At 39.2% G+C, this 16,216-nt stretch overlaps 5 protein-coding genes across 8 annotated transcripts; 2 read left to right on the forward strand and 3 right to left on the reverse strand.

Annotated features, from left to right (window-relative positions):
- Positions 1-136: 136 nt before the first annotated feature.
- On the reverse strand, positions 137-1,456 carry LOC149654380 (UPAR/Ly6 domain-containing protein crok). Its single transcript, XM_089845895.1, has 3 exons — positions 1,261-1,456; positions 1,005-1,187; positions 137-941 (listed from the first exon to the last, which is right to left on the reverse strand). The coding sequence occupies exons 1-3, from the start codon at positions 1,313-1,315 to the stop codon at positions 724-726; spliced, it is 456 nt and encodes a 151-aa protein (XP_089702021.1). The 5' UTR covers positions 1,316-1,456; the 3' UTR covers positions 137-723.
- A 76-nt stretch (positions 1,457-1,532) lies between these two features.
- On the forward strand, positions 1,533-6,999 carry LOC149654381 (uncharacterized). The gene is made up of 8 exons (XM_089845850.1): positions 1,533-1,693; positions 1,970-2,153; positions 2,224-2,290; positions 3,457-3,768; positions 3,831-4,170; positions 4,237-4,490; positions 4,563-4,767; positions 4,832-6,999. Exons 2-8 carry the CDS (start codon positions 2,032-2,034, stop codon positions 6,427-6,429), a joined length of 2,898 nt encoding a protein of 965 aa, XP_089701976.1. The 5' UTR covers positions 1,533-1,693; positions 1,970-2,031; the 3' UTR covers positions 6,430-6,999.
- Positions 7,000-7,821: 822 nt separating this feature from the next.
- LOC149654382 (uncharacterized) lies at positions 7,822-9,392 on the reverse strand. Of its 3 annotated transcripts, XM_089845884.1 has the most exons (7): positions 9,242-9,392; positions 9,023-9,184; positions 8,854-8,948; positions 8,652-8,796; positions 8,436-8,585; positions 7,998-8,171; positions 7,822-7,937 (listed from the first exon to the last, which is right to left on the reverse strand). In XM_089845884.1, the coding sequence occupies exons 1-7, from the start codon at positions 9,339-9,341 to the stop codon at positions 7,870-7,872; spliced, it is 894 nt and encodes a 297-aa protein (XP_089702010.1). In that variant the 5' UTR covers positions 9,342-9,392; the 3' UTR covers positions 7,822-7,869. The 3 variants fall into 3 exon arrangements, with proteins under 3 accessions (XP_089702010.1, XP_089702009.1, XP_089702011.1); XM_089845883.1 differs by having other exon boundaries at positions 8,652-8,948; XM_089845885.1 differs by lacking the exon at positions 9,023-9,184 and having other exon boundaries at positions 9,242-9,363.
- Positions 9,393-9,444: 52 nt separating this feature from the next.
- Positions 9,445-12,006, reverse strand: LOC149654383 (ketohexokinase-like). The gene is made up of 6 exons (XM_089845886.1): positions 11,740-12,006; positions 11,554-11,670; positions 10,956-11,090; positions 10,555-10,627; positions 10,209-10,438; positions 9,445-9,798 (listed from the first exon to the last, which is right to left on the reverse strand). The coding sequence occupies exons 1-6, from the start codon at positions 11,826-11,828 to the stop codon at positions 9,498-9,500; spliced, it is 945 nt and encodes a 314-aa protein (XP_089702012.1). The 5' UTR covers positions 11,829-12,006; the 3' UTR covers positions 9,445-9,497.
- A 582-nt stretch (positions 12,007-12,588) lies between these two features.
- On the forward strand, positions 12,589-15,904 carry Nup58 (nuclear pore complex protein Nup58). Of its 2 annotated transcripts, none has more exons than XM_089845879.1 (9): positions 12,589-12,830; positions 12,926-12,981; positions 13,040-13,493; positions 13,559-13,733; positions 13,809-13,888; positions 14,488-14,606; positions 14,684-14,956; positions 15,040-15,093; positions 15,668-15,904. In XM_089845879.1, the coding sequence occupies exons 1-9, from the start codon at positions 12,775-12,777 to the stop codon at positions 15,793-15,795; spliced, it is 1,395 nt and encodes a 464-aa protein (XP_089702005.1). In that variant the 5' UTR covers positions 12,589-12,774; the 3' UTR covers positions 15,796-15,904. The 2 variants fall into 2 exon arrangements, with proteins under 2 accessions (XP_089702005.1, XP_089702004.1); XM_089845878.1 differs by having other exon boundaries at positions 12,591-12,830; positions 15,040-15,117.
- The last annotated feature ends 312 nt before the right edge of the window (positions 15,905-16,216 follow it).

A 16,216-nucleotide genomic window follows, 5' to 3' on the forward strand; every position in this document is an offset into this window, starting at 1 on the left:
TGGAGTAGAATTTAATATCTACATTCTTACGAGACAACCTAGGAGTACTAAAACGTGTGGTGTAGAAATTGTAAGCCTACGTTTTAAGCAGACAACCTAGCAGTAAAAGGTACTTTATTAAAAATTGTTTAAAATATGTAATATTAAAATGTAAATTTTATTCATTATCCGTGTATAAATATTGTATAGAAAATACTCCATTATAAACATTTAAAAAACAAGCTGTCACATCACAGCTTATCTCAGATATATGAATTGTTTGGACGGAAAAATTAAAAACAAACATTATGCAAAATGGAATGTGCTACGAAATTTTAAACATGATAGTTATGAAAGTAACATAAAGTGCCCAATATGCTTACCGGGTTTAATTTTAATTAAAATTAACCTAATTCTAGAATAATAACGAAAAAAGGCACTTGTGTGTATAAAAATACTAATGAAAAATTCAGATTCGCCTCCTTTAAAAATGAGTTTATACTCCTAGCTTAAACCTTAGTATTGTAACATAGCACAATCGATCACGCGTAAAGTTGCTGGAACCAGGGCGGGAAATAAGGGGCGGGGTCACTCTACACATGCATTATACGAAAGTTTTTCTTATTTCCGGCCCTGGCTGAGACTATGCAGTGCGCGTGATCGAGTTTGCTATGATTATAGAGAAGTGGCAGTTCGTGTTATCCTCTCGTAAATACTAATACAGTTAATGGCAGGAAGCTGTCATTACTGTATGAAAATACCATAGGTGGCTAACAAAGCCAAAACAATTATAGTTGAAAATCGAGCAGTTATGCTGAAAGAGGAGTTGCAGCCATCTTCAGCACAATAACACTCTTCCCAATAAACCCCGTTTTCTTTATAACCCCAATCACAACCCCAGTTGATCCCCCTCTCACTCATTTGAGCACACCTTCTTGTTACCGTCCGCCAACGGCCATCCCCTAAAATGCGTTTGTTTTGCATTTTATACTAATTATCTTACAGAATTAGGCTTAAATACTTACAAATGAAGCCTCTGGGACTTTGTTGAATGCTTTTATAACAAAATGTACCGGGGCTAACGGCTTCTTCTCCCAAACAGTCTATCATTGCATTACGTTCTGTGTTAAATGAAGCATAGGCCCCACAGTTATCCTCTCCTTTTGCGTCTTGATCAGAGCTACATTGGTAGCATTGAATAGCCCACCCTACATATTTCGAGTTTTTTTATTGAAATTACGTCATAGATTAACGTAATTAAAAGATAATTGGCAAACTTACCCAGTTTGGCCGTTAGACTAAGTGTAAAATAGACCAAAATGGCTTTAAAATGCATTTTAATTATTATCAACAGTATATTATACTTCTGTTATTATTTACGTTCACTTTTAAGCATAAAATTAATTATTAACTTTCATTAATTCTTAATTTATAAAATCATTTAAAAGCGTAAATCATAATCACGCCCTAGTGAGTGTGAAGCAGACGCCGTTAAAGGGAGGGGTTCCTACTTCCGCAAAAAAAAATGGATTTTCACTTCCTCCTGTTTGGATTCGGAAGCCATAGCGGAAAATAGAATGTGTACTATGTAGATTGTAGACATTATTTACCTATTTTAAACCTAAAAATATGAATAAAAGTTATTAAATTTTATTAAAAAAAACTCGGCCAAAATATTAGGTTTGAAAAATATAGTTTATTTCAGCCCGAAATGGTAAGTATACCCGTAAACAACTAGCGTTTTCTGTTACTGTTAGGAACTGTCACGACTTAAGCCTTGGTCCTAAAAAATTATTTAGGCCACTGCCAGTCAAGTTGAGTAAACTAACCAGACGGTCATATTTTGAACTTTAATAGCTTATAAAAATTAATATTAACGCATATATAACAAAATTCAAAGCCTAAAGAATAAAAAATACATAATTGAAGCCCTTTTTTTTAATTAAAGCAGCACTTTTATATCAAAATAAAGTTGATCTCCATGTTTCAGATAATTTTCTCTCGATGGACGTTTTGTTGTTGCAACCTTTCATTTAAATTTCTTTCCAAACGATGGGATTAATATTAAACATCGCGAGCCTTCCTTCACTTTTCTCCGCATTTCTGGCAATTTTATTTACCTTAACTTTGCTAGTTGTTTTTGTTATGTGTGTTTGCCATGGAGAGAAAGACAGGTATGTAGTTAATGTTCAGTCATTTTGTGTGCATCGAAAATTCCATGTCCTCGTTTTCCCAACGCAACAGTAAAATGCAAGATTATGGAATTCCAGGACGACTTTCGAGTATCGTTGTGGAAGCGCCCAATGTAACTGTTAGTTGTATTTGCTATTTCAAAATGCATAGCCCACTCGTTCACGCCCTCAAGCTATACCTATAGAAGCCCTCCAATAGGTCAAGAAACGAAACGGGCGGGAAATTCAAAATCAGTACGAGTTTCTATGGAAGTATTAAAATAAAATTAAAATTATAGAGTGGATAGTTTTTTGAATAAAAATTAGTTTCCAATGTCTAATTTATTTTTAAAAATGTGATACTCCAAAAAAAAAAAACAATAGAATAAATTGATACACCTCATTAAAATTTCATGACATACTGATCAATAGAACATAGGATATGGTAAACTAAAATCGCACGTAATTTTCTCTCCTTTGCCTTTTCCTTTCAAAATCCTATGGTCGCGTTTGTACCTTGTAATCGAATTCTTTGAACGGGCCTCTATAGCGCGAGCTATAGAAGTGCGTGATCGAGTGGGCTATACCCATAGTAGCGCGTGGACTATGCTCATAGTCGGGAGCTCGTGGACTATGCCCATAATGGGGAGCGCGTGGCAATAATACCCATAGTCGGGAGCGCGTGGCAATAATACCCATAGTCGGGAGCGCGTGGCAATAATAACCATAGTCGGGAGCGCGTGGCAATAATACCCATAGTCGGAGCCCGTGAGCGCGTGGACTATACCCATAGTCGGAGCCCGTGGACTATACCCATAGTCGGAGCCCGTGGACTATCCCCATAGTCGGAGCCCGTGAGCGCGTGGAATATCCCCATAGTCGGAGCCCGTGGAATATCCCCATAGTCGGAGCCCGTGAGCGCGTGGAATATCCCCATAGTCGGAGCCCGTGAGCGCGTGGACTATGCCCATAGTCGGAGCCCGTGAGCGCGTGGAATATCCCCATAGTCGGAGCCCGTGAGCGCGTGGAATATCCCCATAGTCGGAGCCCGTGAGCGCGTGGAATATCCCCATAGTCGGAGCCCGTGAGCGCGTGGAATATCCCCATAGTCGGAGCCCGTGAGCGCGTGGAATATCCCCATAGTCGGAGCCCGTGAGCGCGTGGACTATGCCCATAGTCGGAGCGCGTGGACTATGCCCATAGTCGGAGCCCGTGGACTATGCCCATAGTCAGACGCTTGTAGAAACGTCTAACCAAGATGAAACTTTTCATTTTCCTTGGTGAATGCGCTTTAAACATAACCAAGGAGTTTGAAAATGGCGGCGCGTCGCTTGTTGGTTTCCACGATGGCCTTGGATCAAATTCAAACAATGTCGCGGAGGAAACTGAAGAAAAGGGCGACATTAAGTCGCGACCTGTAGTGGACCGTGCGTTACCGGCCATTCCAAACGGAGTGCCGTCTTCGCACGACACAGACACGGACCAAATGGCCGATAGTGGCTCGGAGTGTTACGCCACGGTAACGAATAAAGCTCAGCATCCCATATTGGCACCCGATCACAACCATAATGGCAAGGCCAACAAATTAAACCACATAGAGTCCAATATTACTGATGACGTAAGAGATTTTCGGTTGGGTCTGGTTGGCGTTACACCAACAGTACCACGTTGCTCTTATAGGTACCACAGTCGACGTTACCGCCAAATTTTCAAAGCAAACACAACAAGGATTCTTTAATGGAAAATTTGGCTTCAACGTCGACATCAACGTCAACGTCGGGTACAGGGAGTTCTTCGACTAGAACAATTTCGACGCACACCTACTCGCACGTACAGAAACCTCATCACCCTTACGCGAGATTGTCAAATCAGATTGATTCCGACCCTGGTACCGACGAATATGACGAATCACAATCCTCGGATCGCGATAGGGACAAAAGAGTTCCTCGTTCCGCCTCCAAAGCTAATTTGGAGACGGATATGTCTTCGCCTTCCTCATCGTCAATTGGTCCTTCAAGTGGTACGCGATTTCGGGGATGGGGTTTTGGGGATAGTTACCAGTTGTAGCACCGTCGTTTATTTCCAGATGACTCTAAACCTTTATCCTCAATGGCGGGACAAGCCGTTGCTGGAAATATTCCTTCAGCGGAAATCCCTTATATGACCCCACCTTTAGACGATAATCAACCCTCCTCCAGTAATCCCCCTCATTTCGATCCTTTAGTGGTCGTTTCCGCCGAACGCGAAGTGCCATATACAGTTATAAGCGTCCGCGAACCTTTGGAAAGAGTTCGTTTGCAAACGCAAAAATTGCGTAAACGACAACAATCATCCAATCAGGTAATTATCGCGATTCCTGGCCCTTTCAGCATCAGCGCAATTACCTTCCTTACCGAATGGTGGTAAATTTAGGGCTCATCGACGGACGAACCTGAAGGTTACTACATGGAAGTTCCTGACGACGAACAAACGTACGCTGAAATTGAATCCGGACCAAATTCGGGCGAGTCTTCCACAACGTACGACCACATTGAACCAAGAAATCCATCAGAATTCCCGCCTGATCCACCCACCGTTGAAAGTTTAAAATCTGTTGCCCAGGCGCACTCCCGACAAGGTATTTAAGACCGGACCACGTTTGTTAAATACTTTAAATGTTTCTGACGTTTCTTCCGTTTTAGCCTCAATCGCCTCTATGTCCTCATTTGGTAGCGGAGGAGGCGATGGTCAGGCGTCCAGTTCCAAAGACGTTCGCGCCCTTTACTCAGTCGTTGACAAAAACAAGAAGCTAAGCAACCAATCGGCCGAAAACTCGTCAAACGTTGAGGAACTCTATGCCAAAGTCCAGAAAAAACGTGCCGGTGGTACCATGAGCGTCTCTGGAATCGAGGATGTCCTCCGAACGGACTCTAACGATCCGGATGACGTCTTCCATCCCAAAAATCAAACTGATAATGGTGGTGGTGGTGGTAGATTTGCCTTATTGGAACCGAGGACATTAGCTCGAAGACATTCGGCCGAACCCGGATACGCCATTGAGGATATAACCGAACCTGGATACGCCAGCGTTAACAATACAACCTTGATCCAGGAAGATGATCCGGGATATGAAAGAATCAGACGACAAACTGAAGAAGAATCGGCGTACGAACTAATTTTGAACAAACAATTTTCGGGATCAGGATCTGGATCATCGTCCGATCCGGGTTACGAATGCGTTTCAAGACACAGGTTAGTTACGCGTAAAGATAGCGACTTAGGTAGTAGCGAAGGTTGCGTTGATCCAGGTTACGAACGCGTTTTAAAGTTGCGGAAAAACCTGGTGGACGATTTTAGTTGTAGCGATCCGGAATACGAATGCGTCAAATTTCTAAATAGCGATCCGGATGACGTAGTTGATCCGGGTTACGAAGGTATCAGTCGACGTCAACGGAAATTAACGCGGAAAGATAGCGAAGCCGATCCCGGTTACGAAACTGTTAAAAGGGTTTTAAGTAGAAATGATAGCGAGGTTCCTGATCCGGGTTATGAGAAAGTTAAAAGACTTAGAGACAAAACGACGACTGACTCGGATCGCGATGACGACAAAAGCGTCGTCGTTCCAAAAACCTCGGATAGCGAAACGGGAATTGACGCTGATCCGGGTTACGAAAAAATATGCAAAAATTCCGACAAAACGCCAAATTATTTCGCCAATTCCAATTCCGCGAACGAAATCGATAGTGAAAGCGAAGAAAACGCGAGCGAAGATTTACAACGAGAAACGTTTCGCTACAACGAAATTACGTCGCAAGAAACAATTTCCGTGACGACGAGGCAAACTAATACCGCCGATAGTGGTATCATACTTAGTGGAGAACGGATATCTATTCGCGTAAACTGTACTAATTCCGTCGCGCCAAAAATATCGCCTGAAATGACGCCATCACCTCAAAACGAACAGCCTATTGAAGTCCTTAGTGTTTTTAATAACGCGACTAATTTAATGCTAGGCGGTGCTCCCTCTATACATTCATTCTCTTCAACGACGGAAAATAGTAGGTCGGCGGCGTTTTTCCCAACCGAAAATACGTTATCATTTTTAACCACCGAAAATATATCTTCCGCAACAACGGAAGTTGTTTCCGCGACGGAAAACGGTTTAGAGTCGTTAGATTGTCAGAGTAATTTGGATTGCTACGAAACTGCGAGTAGCGGCGCGAGCACTTTAAGCTCTACGAGTAGATATAGCGCCGCCGGAAAACGAGAAAATTTCAGGGGACCAATGTCATTCTCTTAAAAAAACCGCCGCCGCCATTTTATTTCCGAGGCCTTGTAGAACTTTAAAGGGATGTATGTACAATCCGTTATGTATGGGCGTGTCTATAAGACTCAAGAACTATATTTTTTAGTAGTAGTGTTACTATTTCCTGGAGTAGTGATTAGGCTGTCGTCTGCTTGAACGTCTGTTTCTACGGTAGATGCCCATTCTGATAATGCTACGAACTTCACGCATGCTCAGTAGAGCTATATTTGATGGAAGATAAGTTTGATATAGGCCCCGCCCATACATAACGGATTGTACATCCCTTTATAAAAGAAAAATTGTGATCTCATACCGATTTTCATTTAAATGTAGAAAAATAGAATATATAAATATATATATATAAAATTATAGATTTTTATAAAATAGTGTCAAAAGAAATCAAAGCTCAACGAAAAAACGCGGCAGACGATGCTTGCCTCTAAACTAATCCTAATGTTTTTTTTTTCCTCAAGAGAGTCAAAGTCTTAATTACTTACGTTCTGCTTTTTAAATGTACATTACTTGACGAAGCTTTCTCTAATTAAAAATTTATTATTAACACTTCGTTTGTGGCTTATTATTCCGTTATAACATAAGCATACCATACGTTTTCCGCGATTGTAAATAGTAAGAAGCGATATCTAGTTTACTAGGGAGAAGGTATAACCATGAATCTATATAACTATGAATATACAGCTCTATCATATGCCCCTTCTATCATGTCGATTTGGTTTGGGTGTTACCCTCCTAGCTTTGACGCGTTTTGCGTAGCTCTAATAGCCAATCACGAGACAAGAGGAAGTGACGTTTCGAATTTACACACCCCCCGGACTCCCCCTCCCTTCTCCCGCTCCTAACACTAGCAGACACGTGACTGATGTCTCCTTTCGCTAAGCCCCGCCCAAACCTTATCGAGAGGTTAGACAGCCTAACGCAGCTGTATATTCATAGTTATATAGATTCATGGTATAACTTCGCCACACATCTCCAGTCCAAACGTATAGTAGGTCCGGAGTTAATCCCCGCCGCCTCTAAATTAAAACCCAGCATCTCATTGGTTCTTGAAAACTCGTGCACGTCAGCGCGACGCGAATGACGGGAAAATTACAGTCATATTTTCCGACTGAGGAGAGGCAGCGAAATAGTCCGGCCTCCTTTTACGTCCCCCCTTTGTATTTTGAAAGGGGGACTGGGACTATGGCGCGCGCGAATACTTAGGCATCTTATACCTTCTCCCTAGTAAACTAGATATCACTTCTTGTAAATAGTTTAGAGTATGTTATAGAATTGTACAATATAGGATATTTTATAGAAAAGGTACAAAAATATAGGATTTCATAGGAAATAAGATGACTTTATACGTTATGAAGAGAATTTGGCCAGATATATTTTTCTCTCGTTTAATTCGTCAAATATCAATAAATGACACTTTTATTAAAGTTTTGGCTTGCTTATATTAAAACTCCCGTGTTTTCCGACGCCATTTTGAAACTTAGCGGCTCCTAGAAAACGGAGCGAACTAAATTTGGTTCGAAGGAATTTAAACTGGATCAAATTCTAACCTGTTTTGCCCTCAGTTTGTACGATATCAGCGGCTCCGACAAATTCGTAATTCAAGGCATCTTCTAGCGATTTAGCGTCAAAGGTGCTATAATAAGCGCATTTTCTATCGACTCGCACGCAATTTTGAGGAAACTTAGCGATACTATTTGCCAAACTTATAGACTGCCCTAACGCTTTAAAAATAGCGGTATATATTAGAGTATTTTCATTCCTAAAACGTAGAGGTGCGCAAATAGCACCATATTCTGCCCAATTTTATATTGCGTGATCGAGTGGGCCATGCTTACACTTAATGTTACAAAAGCGTTGGCTAATGGCTAGGCCCTAATTTTATGCTTGAAAAAATAAATGAAGAATAATTCGATTCGGTATTGATATCTAAAGGGTTATTCGCGCACCTCTACGAATAACAATGACGTTTCAAGGTCAATTTATACCCGTTCCGCAGGCAACGAGGCGATTGGCCAACCCCATTTCAAAGGCTTCTTTCCCCTGAACGCCTCGACCAGTCAGAATTAAATCTAACGCTCTCGAAAGCCCGATTAATTTTGGCAATCTGACTGTTCCACCATCAATTAAGGGAACGCCTGCGATAGGTTTAGAATATAAGGCTTTGTCTAACATATCGCGGGACAATAGATTAGAGACCATACCAAATCTTCGACAAAAAACTCCCATAACGGCCGTTTCTTCCATAACCCTTAAATCGCACATTAACGCTAATTCTAAACCGCCAGCAACCGCGTACCCTGATATTGCACCTATTATTGGTTTTGTTGTCAACATTCTAGTTGGTCCCTGAATTGATAATATGATATCAGGTAGGGCATTGTCGGGACCTAACTCTGAACTTACCATAAAACTGAGGCCATTTTCTAAATAATCTGCTATATTTTCATCTTTAATATTTGTTAATTCACTAAGGTCAAAACCAGAGCAAAAACTGCCACCTAATTTGAAAGGGGAGGGGGCGGGGTCGTTTACGACATCGCTAACGTTCAAAAGGGTAGGGTCAGGTAATTACCTATTCCGTATAAAACGGCAACAGCCGCTGAAGAATCATTTTCAAAGTTTTCAAAAGCGGCTTTTAAACATTTTGCCGTTTCAAGATTAACGCAGTTTTTCTTTTCTGGTCTATTTATGCCTATTAACATTACCTTATCCAGTTTTTCAATTTTAATAAGTTCTGAAAATGTTCTTTAAATTTCCCCGCTACGAGAAACTTATAAAAGAATTAACCTACCTTTTCCGTTCATTTCCAATGATAATTTCCGGATTACATTAATACTGTTAATTTTTACAACGCGAGACACGAGATCGCCAAACCCTTTCAAAATAAACATGTTTCCCTCCCTCAACAGCAGAAATTGAAGCAGACAGCTTTGTACAAATACAAAAGGGCTGTAAATAAGTTTTAAGCACCTATCATTGGCCAAGGCCCGATGATTTTATAGGGAAAACGTAACTCATTTTATTATTATATCTTTCTTGGCCTAATTTTATCGCGATACATTATCTAATAGTCGTATATCAGCGAAATTATTAGCGTCGTAGGCTTTGCGTAAACCGCAAAAACCTTCAATTCCGCATTTAGTGCCGGCGAGTTGACAACCAAAAGTAATGGCGTCTCGAACACTTAAGCCTTGGTGAAGGGCGAAAATGGTCGCCGCAACAAAAGTATCACCGGCTCCTAAAGTATCCACCAGTTTATTGGGCGGAAATGATGGCGAAGTGACCAGTTCTCCGTCGCTGCAACGAGCTGTCGCGCCCATTTCACCCCAGGCACATATTACAATTGCCCTATTGAACAAAAAAAAAAAAAAAAAAAAATGGCGGGAAAATTCAAGCATAGTCTTAGGTCTTCAGAGAACCATAGAACATAAATCATATGGAATTTTGTAGACAATAAAAATGGCGGGAAAATTCAAGCATAGTCTTAGGTCTTAAGAGAACCATAGAACATAAATCATATGGAATTTTGTAGACAATAAAAATGGCGGGAAAATTCAAGCATAGTCTTAGGTCTTGAGAGAACCATAGAACATAAATCGTATGGAATTTTGTAGACAATGAAAATGGCGGGAAAATTCAAGCATAGTCTTAGGTCTTAAGAGAACCATAGAACATAAATCCTATGGAATTTTGTAGACTACGCTAAAATGAAAATCCGAAATACCCGATCCCAATGAATAAATTTCAGTCGGCCTTACCCTGGTTTGATTTTATCAGCGACTCCTTGTACCGCCTCAACCATGCTGTTAAATCCACACATTTGGGCGAAAACCTTATCCAAAAAGACATAATCCCCATAAGGTAACAGTTGAATTTTTTCAGGTCGGGCCTTTTCAATTTCAACTGAGATGGGCACGGAACTTTTAGCGTCTGCTTTCCATTTGGTAGCGTGTTCTAACATTTTCAGAACTTCCTCGACGTTCCTCCCCTATAAAAAAAATAATAACTAAAAACGTTATAAATAAAGGAATTTTCTCAATGTAAGGGAAAGGTGAAGTCATCTAATCTATCACGTGATGCCTTTCAAGAAAGCTAGAGCCTTACTTCAAAGTGAAGCCAGCTATAATCAGACAGATTGACTTTAAGAAACGCCTCAAATTTTAATTCAGGAAAAGTTCTGAGTACCAAAAAAGTATCGTTACGATCCCGAAAAGAAGAAAGATAGCCAAAGTATTATATAGCGTTTTCCTTTGGGTCCTCGCGGAGCGCCCCCAAGGAGCAATAAAAATGGTAGTAGTAGTTTCCATCTTCGTTAAAGACTGTTTTTGAAGAATAGGATCTCCTAGTTTTATTCCTCCATGGGAGCGCTCCGCGAGGACCCAAAGGAAAACACCATTAGATAGTTTTCAAACATGGAGGATTCATACCATTTACACCAGGAAGCCGGGCATCCTGGTGTAAATGGTATGAATCCTCCATGTGTGAAAACTATCTTATGAACTTACTTCCTATGATGTAGAATAGTACGAGTTCCGTTTTCAGCATTAAGTAGAACGCACGATGTAGGACATGTTTCATTTTCAACATAAACGCAGTTAGCAATGTCGATTTTTCGAGATAAAATATTGTCTTTCAGAAACCTAAAATTAAACAAATACTAAACAAGATTAGTTTAGGTTAGGACATAGCCAACTAGATCACGCACTCATGGCTACTAGTACTACCCCCTATAGAACGAGCAGGGCGGGAAATAAGAAAAATTTCTTTTAAGATACATGCCCAGTGACCCCCTCGCCCCCCCGCTTTGTATAGGACATTGTCCACTGCAGTGTGAATGAAAAATATTATAGCATAAATAATGTTCGCATCTTTATAGTCAAGCTATCAAAACTTCGGAAAAATTTGACCCCCTTAGTTTTAAAAAAAAATTATGGGACATTTTGACATTGCACAGTGTGCTTATTTCCAGCCCAGTCCGTAATCCCTTAGCATAGCCATGGCCAACTTAGAACATAATAAATGGCAAGGACATGGCCAACTAGGGTTTCATACATTTGGGGGGGGGGGGTAGATTGCCGTATTTTTCAATAATGCTTTACTTACTTTCCAGGAATGTCAACACTAAAATTTCCCAGGAATTCACAGGGAATATTCAAATGAGTAAAAACTGTGCAATTATTGGAGGCATTACCTCCACGGCGCCATTCTATGTTCGAACATCTAAGAAACGTAAAGTTTATTGCGATTCAATGTACGTGGCTTTAAAATAAATGCTGATTTAGCGCTTACCTCTGATCACTATCTTCTTGTGGGAATGAATTACACGTCACCACAATATCTAAGCAAATTAAACCGACACTCAATATTTTTTCCGGCATGCTTAAAAAATTTATATTTAGACTCTAAATATATTATTTAATATATTAATAATAAAAGAACTATAGTTATATAACATAGAAACCACAGCGGCGATGGATGGCTTCCTACCGTTTAAAACCAGTCTAAGTTATGTAACAAACGCACGTGATTTAAATTGAAGCAGACAGCTATTCAGACTGAAACGTTACGTAAGCACAACAAAATCACAAGCAGTCTGGGAAATAAGGATATTTTTTAAACTAGTCCTTGGGACCAGTGACCAGACTTAGAAATAAGGATAATTTTTAAACTAGTCCTTGGGACCAGTGACCCCCCTAGTGTCCTAAATAATAAACTGGTCTCCGGAGTGGTCCCAGCCTTTGTTCTCCTATAGATTTGCAATTAATAAACTGGTCCCGAGGACCATTAACCCCCACTTTTTGAATTAAAAAACTAGTCCAAGCAATTAATAAACTGGTTTTGGACCAGTGGACGTGTGCTATTTCTAAGTCTGCCAGTGACCCCCCTATGTCCGAAATAATAAACTGGTCTCCGAACTGGTCCCAGCCTTTGTTCTCCTATAGATTTGCAATAAATAAACTGGTCCCGAGGACCAGTAACCCCCACTTCTTGAATTAAAAAACTAGTCCAAGCAATTAATAAACTGGTTTTGGACCAGAGGAAGTGTGCTATTTCCCAGCCTGATCACAAGTTGAGAAAATAAAATTCCCTTACAAACACGCTTCCTTTCATATTACTCCATGGTGTATGCTGCATCACGTGGTCTACTTCCTGCTCGGCTCCGTTCGCGCTATATTTGTTTCTGGCAAATTCTGGCAAAGGCTTAAAGTTGTTATGCGCCCTAAGCCCCTAACCCTTTAGTCCCTGACTGATTTTCACAGAAATGACCAAATTATCATAAATTAAATAAGAAAATTAATGTTTTAATCTTGAGTCTAATAAAATATGAATTTTGGGAACACCGCGCCAACCGGTTTCGCGTTTGCGACTCCAACACCCAGGTATGTAATATGTTGTAACTTGGAAGGAATCCACCATGTCATGACCGTTAATCATGGTAAAATTACCATATAAATAAATATTAATTTATTATCAGCGCAACTGTAAATCCATTGGGAAGTTCGACTAGTTCTTTATTTACTTCAACACCTGGCAAGTCCTTAAAATTTGGCCTTGTATCAATTATACCTTAATAAATTATCTTAAAAAGGTATGGGTGTTTCAACCCAACCGAGTTTATTTGGTGTTACATCAACAAGTTCGGCTCCAAATTTATTTGGTACCGCGACACCCGGAAGTAGTTTATTCGGGGGAACAAACACCACAGTTTCAACTGGAACAACGCCTTCAACTGGTCTCTTTGGAGGCACTACATCAAGACCAATTGGTTTTGCAACAACAACGTCTAATACCCCTAGCCTATTTGGAACCCCTACCACTAGTAGTTTTTCTTTAGGAGTTCAAAACGCGTTTCCTAGTTTAGGATTAGGGGGAACTCCAGCTAGTAGCGTTGCTGCAACTACAGCAGCACCAATTGGTTTAGGAGGAGTTGATTTCTCACAGATTTCAGGCACTAAAAGTTCCGCTGCTGGTAAAAATGATAGCAAAACTATCAAGGAACAAGTTTTACCAAATGAGATTAGTGAATCTATAGACTCATTTAGGTGAATAACCTAATTAATATTTAATAAAAGGTCTAATCTAAACTAATATTTAATTAAAATCAAAGGAAATATGTCAAAGATCAGAAAGTAATTAGAGAGGAAATATCTAGAGTTTCTTCAAAACCTATTCGTAAAGTTCAAGAACAGACTGCATCTTTGCAAAAATTAGTTTCAATACTTTCTAGGGATCTTCAAAGAAATGCTCTTGCCATTGAAAGACTTAAAATTTCTTCAGCTAAAGTTAGACACCTTAAAATTAGTTTCTGGGGTTTAAGTGAAATTTAATTTAATTTACTTTGTTATTGATTAATAAAGGATTTAAAAAATGTGGAAATTGCTCAAAGAACAAAAGATTTGCCCCCTTCAATGCAGTTTGAAAATACAGCACCCTCGGAGTTAGTTAAATTAAGTTGTTTTAACCCCAACCCAAAATGGTGGCCAACTTGCCAAGGCTCAAGAGTCATTAGTTTAAGCCTTGGCCCAGGCCAAGAGTCGCCATTAGTTTAAGCTTTGGCCCAAGAGTCGCCATTAGTTTAAGCTTTGGCCCAAGAGTCGCCATTAGTTTAAGCCTTGGCCCAGGCCAAGAGTCGCCATTAGTTTAAGCTTTGGCCCAAGACCAAGAGTCGCCATTAGTTTAAGCTTTGGCCCAAGACCAAGAGTCGCCATTAGTTTAAGCCTTGGCCCAGGCCAAGAGTCGCCATTAGTTTAAGCTTTGGCCCAAGACCAAGAGTCGCCATTAGTTTAAGCTTTGGCCCAAGACCAAGAGTCGCCATTAGTTTAAGCCTTGGCCCAGGCCAAGAGTCGCCATTAGTTTAAGCCTTGGCCCAGGTCAAGAGTCGCCATTAGTTTAAGCCTTGGCATTGGCAAAGTTCGTCAAAGGCTTAGTGTAATTTGAAATCTAATTTATATTATAAAGTTAACGGATGCCATATTGGGGTTTTATTTTAAAGTTTAATTAATATTGTTCTAAGAAACTTCAACACTACTTCCTTAGATATTTCCAAGATTTGGTTGTTGATTTTGAGAAACAAATGCAATCTTGTCGTCAACATATTGAACAATTAGAACAATATTTTGCCGCATTGGCCAAGCCTTCAATATTATCTCCTCATGGTTATACAATATTTTACCCCAATAAAATGATATAAAACAAAACCATTCTTAACTTAAATAAATATTTTTACATCTAGAGCTTAACATAATTATTAAAAGATTCCATGAAACATTTGTGGCATTAGCATCTCAATTACATACCATTCACGAGTCAGTTAAGGATCAAAAAGATGCCTTTTTGAATATAAGACGTTCTATGACTGGAGATATGACCAATATCTTTGAAAGGAAAAAATCAGACCGTCCAATTTCCAAAGTTTCAATTCCCGTTACAGTTGGACCACCTCCGTTTTCGAGTAATCCCAGTGCCGCTGCTATGGCCATGGCTTTTAATCGAGCTCAACAACCTGGTAATTATAAAGAACAAGAAGTTAATATAGATAATAATAATAATAATAATAATTAATAAACAAAATTAATATTTCAAAAAAAGGTTTGACGGGAAGTGGAGCTTTTGGAAATCAACAATCATCGTTCTCAGTTTTTGGTAATTCTTCAATTAAACCTTTAGGTAAATAATTCCCAAGGGAAGAATTAAAACTGAAAAACTCGTTAAAATGGTGCCAAAAAAATAATAATTAAAAACAACCAAAACTACCTAATTTAATTTTGTTAGCAAAATATATTTCTTTTAATTAATTAATTAATCAGTTCCGGCAATGCAATTAATCTTAATAATTTTGATGAAATACTTACTTCTTTTAACTATTAAAATTATTTATAATTATAAGTTATCCTTGTTTAAAAATTAACAATCAATCAATCAATCAATGATTAGAGGCATCCCATATTGATTTTTCTAAAGATGCCCACCCCCATTAATTAAACCTAAAGAAATAATTAAAAATAATTAATTATAAATCATCATGATAGGCCTAAAAAATTGTAAAGATATAAAATTACTAGTTTTTCTAATTATTAAAGGCAATGAATAAATCCGTTTAATTTACTTTACCGCCTCCGAGTTATTACTAAGTTAGGTTTAAAACACTTCTTCTATCTTAAATAAATTAAAAATTTATTTATAAATTAACTATAATTTAATTTAATTTTCGTTTCAGGTAATTTTGGATCAACTTCATCATTCAACTCTCCTTCCTCAACATTTGGCGCCACTGATAACAAACCATTTCAGCTGCAAAAGCCTCCATCAGGAAATAAACGCGGCAAACGTTGGACCACAAATTAATTAATTCATCAATCATGACTCTTATTATAAATAAATAAACCATTTTTGTAAAACTTTTAACCGACAATTCAATAAGCACTCCCAATAAAACTTCACCATTACAAATTAATTAATCTCTCTCGTTTTATTAATTTATTATTAACTAGCTGTTACCCGCGGCGTCGCTCGCGTGTAACAGGAACTTCCATCAAAATTATATAAAGAATGGGTAGATTTTACTGATGACTGATATTTTTGTAGCACCCTAGGAGCGAGGGCACTCAGCGTTGCCCGTCAGCCCGTCAGGATGCATTTTTTATTATTTTTCACGCGGACACTATTCTATAAAGCAGGGTTTTAAGTTTTTGGCCGCCATTTAAAAAGATGGCGACAAATCGAACCCGAAAGACCATTCAACCCGCCTAGAGGTCAAAGGACACCT

Source organism: Phalangium opilio, unplaced genomic scaffold, assembly GCF_054372755.1.
Source record: "Phalangium opilio isolate 3A_F unplaced genomic scaffold, DU_Popi_V2 ptg000079l_1, whole genome shotgun sequence".
Taxonomy (NCBI): domain Eukaryota; kingdom Metazoa; phylum Arthropoda; class Arachnida; order Opiliones; family Phalangiidae; genus Phalangium; species Phalangium opilio.